General features: G+C 47.8%; 1 protein-coding gene across 2 annotated transcripts in view; it reads left to right on the top strand.

Moving 5' to 3' along the window:
* Positions 1–363: 363 nt before the first annotated feature.
* Positions 364–6,599, top strand: part of PARP14 (poly(ADP-ribose) polymerase family member 14) — a 55,660-nt gene continuing 49,424 nt past the window's right edge. For both annotated transcript variants that reach the window (XM_027774220.1, XM_006154587.3), the window contains exons 1-3: positions 364–674; positions 5,134–5,255; positions 6,113–6,146. In XM_027774220.1, coding sequence (XP_027630021.1) covers positions 488–674; positions 5,134–5,255; positions 6,113–6,146 — 343 coding nt within the window. In that variant the 5' untranslated portion in view covers positions 364–487. The remainder of the gene's footprint in view (positions 675–5,133; positions 5,256–6,112; positions 6,147–6,599) is intronic.

Raw genomic sequence — 6,599 nt, 5'->3', positions numbered from 1 at the left:
TTTCCCTACGTTTCCAGACACCCAGTACTAACGGACCAGGGAGCAAAAGGCATTCTGATACCCGGATTGAGGGCGTTCTCAAAAGGTCCCAGAGCGCAGCCAGGTCGTGCTCTTGTCAAACGTGGACTGGAGGCAAAATGGACCTTTGTGTTGACTTGAGGTCTGGTGACTCAAGGCCGCTGTGGCAGGCCAGTGGCGGGCAGTGCCCTAAGTGTAGGGACCTCGGTGCACAGGTGGAGAGAGGGCTGCTGCGGGGAGGGGCGATGGCCGGTCTCCAAGCGTTAACTCGCCTTTACTGTGGGCGGGATAGAAGGTGGGAATTGGGGGAGGGGAGGTGACCAGTCCAGTCGTGATCGACTGTTTAGAGCTGAAGACTGAAACCAAGGGCCGGGAGGGCTTTTCCAGGAAACGAAAGCGAAAGAGGCGAGGTTACCCGCCCAGAGTTGGGGTGGGACCCGCAGTCCCCAGCGGACTAGCGGAGCGGAGGATGGCGGCGCCCGGCTCCTTCCCGCTGATTGTCGAGGGGTCGTGGGGCTCCGATCCCCCGAAGAACCTGAGCACCAAGTTGCAGATGTATTTCCAGAGCCAGAAGAGATCCGGAGGCGGAGAGTGCGAGGTCTGCCAGGAGCCAGGGAGCCAGTCACGCTTCCTGGTGCTCTTCTTCCCGAAGGACGGTGAGCAGCGCGAGGGACGGGATGAGGAGGGGGCGACCGGGTTCTTCCTGCAGGAGAAACTTGGGGCAGGAGCACGCGGCACGACCGGGGGTGCGGAGTGGACTGGGAGTGCAGGTGTTGCGGTTCCTCCGCGCGCTGAGCTTCCAGGCGCTTCCTGGCACTGCCTGGAGGTGGAGGTAAGAAGGCCAAGTGAGTCGCTGTTTCCCCTTCGACCCTTTTCTGCCTTCCTCAGTTTGTTTTTCCGTTTCTTAAGAAGGAAAGGGGTTAAGAAACGTAGGGTTGGAGCCAACAGGTGGCGTGGTGGTTAAGGGCGCTAGACTCCCATATGAGAGACCAGGATTCGAATCCTGGACCTGGCAGCTTGCTTTCTCACTTTCCTTCTCTCTGTTTCTCTCTCACACACATATGGTTCCTCTCTGGTCAAATTTAAAACAAACAAATAAAATAATTCTTTAAAAAAGAAAAAAAAAAAAGTAGGGTTAGGAAAAGTGAAGAGTCCTGAGAGGGGTCACTTGGGGAAGGAAGGAGGCCCTGCCTAAAATTGAGCTGAGAGTCAATATTGAGTCTTCCTCAGGGCCCATGTGGTGACCGGGGAAGGCAGCCTGGTGGAGAGCAACCTATCCACCTTACCGTGGCCTATGGTGACTCTTCCCTCTGTCTCAGGGTGGCCCTCCGACTCAGAGCAGGGGTGCTCCCGGTTCCGAGCTTTGGGGGAGCTTCCTTGTTGTAGGCAGTCTAAGGGTGAGTTGTGTCCCCAGCCCACGGCTGTTCCTGTTCCAGAAGGGAAGGCCTAAGAGCCCACCAGCAATCTGCTTGTGCTCAAGGCACCCATCCGTCTGGGATGGGGAGCCATCCACCTGCTTCGGCTGGAATGCTCACTTTTTCACTGGGATCCCATGGCTGGTGGTGATCCCCTAGGTCTAGGGAACCCCTGATCCTACCTTTTTGTCAATGGATTTGGAGAAGCACGTGGGCCAGAGAAGCAAGGAGGCTTCAGAGGCTATGCAGTTGGAGTGCTCCAGCAGACATCCAAAAAAGGAAAAAATGAAACTGAAAGAGATCAGGAAGACATGAGGAAGAAAGGGGACAGGAGGCCTGGGCTCGGAGCCTGATGAAAACAAAGCAGTGTTTCCTGAGATTGATTGCACCAGGAGTGCTCAGGAGGGAAGCTGCGTAGCAAAAGCATTTCCCCTCTGAGTTTTGCTTTTCCGGGAGGGGTTTTCCCACTCTGATTCCACCTGCCAACATCACCATGGACTTGGCCCTTCAGGACACTTCTTTCTTCTTTAGAATCCATCGTCTTCAGGAGTAGGTCTCAAATCATGGGCAGAGACCACCTGCGTCCTAGTCACCTGGAGGGCAGGTACAGGCACCTTCCCAGCTCTGCCCTAGAGATTCAGGGACCCGAGTGTGGGTGGGAGGGAAACAGCAGGTTTAACTAGCAGCCCAGGAGACCCCGATGGGCTAAAGTTGGAAAATCCCTGTTGTTTGTTGACCTCAAAGGAGCAAAAAGAGAAATCATTATACAAAATATAAATAGCATAACAATACAAATAGCGCAAGATATAATTTTGTGATGATAAAATAATTCAGTTCATAGCAGAGGCCATTTGAGTCTCCCTGCTGGGATTCTTCTTTCACAGCTCCCAGTTCTCCCACCACTGGGCTGCTCCAATGGCCCCTGTTGCCTTCCCCCAGAACAGGTGACTCGAAACTTCCTAAAGGGGCAGAACAGTGGCTTAGAGGTAACATAATGCTCTGTGAGGCTGACCTACATAGGGAGGTTCTGGTTTGATTCTGGGGACCTCCCTGGACATGGCCATGACCCAGGACTGGCTGAAGATGGAGGTGAATTATGACATTGAGACCCTATTGGGGTAGCCCCCTTCTCTCTCTGTCTCACTCATGGAAGAAAGAAATAAACTAAAAACAACAACAACAACAAAACACCAAAAAAGACACACACACACACACAACTTATTAAAACTCAAGACTTTCTATGATCAAAGTTCTTGAGGGGAGGGGTGTGGAAAGTCCCTGTTCAGTTTCAGTTTCCCACTTGAGGAACACTTTCTCAGCATTTCTGACTGGCACCCAGTTAGTCCCTCTTCCTCCACAGCTTCATGAACAGTCGAGGTGGGAAGTCATCCTGCCCTCGCAGTGACCGTCTCTGAACTCCATCCCTGGCCTCATCAGGCCAGCCATTTCAGAACACAACCTGGGAACCCAGCAGTCGCGCCTCACTGAATCCAGGAATAGGAGCTAGGCCCCCTCTCCCTGACCTCCTTGCACCCTTGACGGTGTGGACTACACCTCCTCTGAGTCGCTCATTCCCATTCCGTCTTCCATGGTCTGGGATAGGCTGTTTTTCTTTTGATTTCTCTGGCTGTTTCTTCTTATAACTTACATTCGCATAACTCTTGAGGATGTTGCAAAGTGCATTCACAGACACCATGATAAGTGAGACAGAAGGAGTCACGAGAAGTTAATGTCTGTGCTCACAGTCACTGAGTTGGATTTAGCTGGAGGTGGAGTTGGAATGTGAATCCAGGTCTCTGGACTCTTATGGCCACTGTTCAGTTTATTTACTGTAGCTCAGGTCCTTGATGTGTTGATTCTTTTTTTTTTTTTTTTAAATACAGTTTCTTCCATCTCCCTTTTTTTTGTTTGTTTTGCTACAGGGCTCATGTACTTGCTGGAGAGAGACAGGAAGGAAGAGAGAGAGGGAAAGTGAGAAAGCACCCCCGGGACAGTGACCATACTGCACTGTAATCTCTTCTCCTCCATTCCCCTTTCAGGATTATGGGCAGGCATGCACACATGCCTGGTATGTTCTTCTTTCTTTCCTTTTTAAAGAATTATTTAATTAATTAAATTAATTAATTAATTAATTATTTTTAACTTGACCAGAGAGGGACAGAGTGAAAAAGAGAGAGAGTGAGAAAGCAAGCTGCCAGGTCCAGGACTCAACTGCAGTGGGCCATGTGGGAGTTTTCTTTTCTTTTCTTTTCTTTTCTTTTCTTTTCTTTTCTTTTCTTTTCTTTTCTTTTCTTTTCTTTTCTTTTCTTTTCTTTTCTTTTCTTTTCTTTTCTTTTCTTTTCTTTTCTTTTCTTTTCTTTTCTTTTCTTTTCTTTTCTTTTCTTTTCTTTTCTTTTCTTTTCTTTTCTCTCCCTTCCTTCCTTCCTTCCTTCCTTCCTTCCTTCCTTCCTTCCTTCCTTCTTTCCTTCCTTCCTTCCTTTCTTTTTTCTTTCTTTCTTTTTTTAAGAGGTTTTTGTCTTAGGGCATGTGTGCTCACCAAAGACAGACAAACAGTGAGAGGGAAAATGAGAAATCACCCACCAGATGGGGTGGTCATGCCGAAATTCCTTCTCCATTCTCTCAGGATCTTGGGCATGCATGCACATGCTCCAGGCGTGAATGTCAAACCACCTGGTCCAGGATTCGAACCACGGTAAACTACATGGGAGTACAGCAGTGTAACCACTATGCCATCTGCTGGCCCTGCACCTGGTTTTTTTTTTTTTTTTTTTTTGCTATAGGGCCCGTGCACTCACCAGACAGACAGAGAGAGACAGAGAGACAGAAAGCGAGAAATCACCCCCCAGGGGGGATGGCCACGACACAATCCCTTCTCCTCCAGTCTCCTCTCGGGATCTTGGGCATGCACGCACACGCGCCCAGCGTGAGTTTAAGCCACTGGGTCCAGGACTTGAACCGTGGTCGACTACATGGGAGTCCAGTGACATAGCCATTACGCTAACTGCTGGTCCCAGCACCTGGTGTATTTTTCAAGCTGCTGGGTCTAAAACTCAAACCATATAGCTAGCTGTGTGGAATCCAGTCACCTTAACCTCCAGGTCACCTGTCCGGCCCCATTTCTTCTTTTCCATTCCTTTTACTATCAAACATGAAACCTCATCATCACAGGCTAAGGAACTGATTGAAACAGCATCTTAGCTAGGTTCCTCCTGGTCATTCGACTCAAGGCCACCTGGGACATCTCCTGAACATGGCTTTTGCATGCCATGCCCCAGCGCCAGGCTCCCCTGGCTTCCACGAGGGCTGTTTAATTAGTTCATTCAGTGTAGAATAAATATTGTGACCTTCTTGAGTGCCTACTGAGTGTCAATTTCTGCATTAAGTTATTTAAAATGGCTCTTCAATTTAATTCATGTAACATTCATTCAGAACAATCTCCACTAACCTTTTCAATAAGAAGATTGAAAAGACTTAGGTTTTATAAGTAATTAAGAAACATGCTCAATATTTAAAAATAAACTTAAAGATGGAATTCAAATCCATGTCTCTGTGCAAAACTTCTCCTCTTTTACCACGTACAACCTCTTTTGAGAAACTGACCAAGTTATTAATTGATGATGACACAGCCTATAGAAAGCATGGAATAACTTTATAAGTAAAGGTTGATTGCCATTATTTTTGTTTGTTTGTGACATTTCAGTTCGGCAGAATGTTCTGGAGAGAAAAAGTCATGAGTTAGAATGGCCAGGAAAAGGAACATTCCAGCTAACTGTTCGGCTGCCCGCAGCCCAAGATGTCCTTGAGGAGAAAATCCCAACAAAGGTAAGCAAACATGATGAATGGGAAGCAGGGCAGTCTACCGAGTGTGGGATATGGGAATCCCAGTGAAGAAAATATAGTGGAGTAAGTATTAATATAAATCAAACAAGTGAGAAAAGCAGCTTGTGAATGTGGAGGGAGTGAGAGTAGTGATAGAATTTTATGGACCAATGAAGGAGGGAGCATTTTTTGGTTTGATTTTAGATACTTTTGGAAAAGTTATGGACCAATGATGGAGGGGGGTCTTTCTTGTTTGATTTTAGACACTTGGAAAAGTTGAGATTTGGGGAATTATAATAATGGTGGTGTAGGATGTCAAATTTTGGGTCTGTTTGTGTTGGGTTCTTTAAAACCTGGAACTTGCTATATTGGGTTTATTTTTATGTCACTTATTTTGAGGGGGCAGTGCTCCTTACCACATGTAGTAGTTCCTCAGCTGTGAAACGAGGCAGTCATGGTATCTATCTCATTGGGTTGCTGATGGTTGTGAGGATTAAGCAAGGTGATGGCTATACAGCACACAGCACAGTGCATGGCATACAGCAAGTGCTTGGTAAATGTTAATGGGAGGGCGGGACCCTGAGCTAAGCTGTTTCTCTCGTTAAGGTCTGCCTCACACTTCAAACAGCTGGTGTTAATTGGGGTTTCTGTTCTTTTTGTCTCATTTTCACCATCCATCTTTTGTGGTGAGGAAGTGAGTATGCCACTACGTGTGGCCCCAGATGCATTCAAGTGCACCATCACCAGAACTTCCTGTTATTTCTATTTACCCGCCATCTTCAGGCTGGGCCCAGGACATTTTCTTAATGTAAAGAACTTATTAGCACTGTATTAATGCTGCTTTATTGTTTGGGTTTCAGGAATCCAAGGCCAAAGAGAATGTCAAAGAACCAGGTCAGTCACTGTGGAGATGTTTCTGATAGTCATAAGAAGTTTTGCTTTTATTCAAGAACTTGCTTGTGGGGGTCTTCCCCTCTCCTTGACTTATACACCTCAGGTTTGCTCAGCCTACACTGCCTTGGGCCACTTCTTCATACTCTGAGCCAGCTGTGTAGAGGGCAGACACTGAGGGAGCCCCGAGAGCTCTTAAGGCTCAGTTCAGAAGCATGGAAACACCTCTCTCTGGGGGCTGGGAGATACCATGAAGTTGCCAGAAAGGCAAAGCAGTGCTTGAGAGATGGTGGTCAGCTGCCCTTTAGAGCTGGCCTTTGAGAAGCAGGACATGGCATGTCTGTGGGTGTCATAGGTGGCAGTGACTGTGACTGCTCTGTGGCCTACACTTCTGAGCATGCTTCCTGCAGGGGCAGCAGCTCTTCTTATCTGCCGTAGGAAGCAGCCAGTAGCCAA

The sequence above is a fragment of the Tupaia chinensis genome, unplaced genomic scaffold, assembly GCF_000334495.1.
Source record: "Tupaia chinensis unplaced genomic scaffold, TupChi_1.0 Scaffold000415_1, whole genome shotgun sequence".
NCBI lineage: Eukaryota > Metazoa > Chordata > Mammalia > Scandentia > Tupaiidae > Tupaia > Tupaia belangeri.
This window is presented reverse-complemented; position numbering and strand designations above follow the sequence as displayed.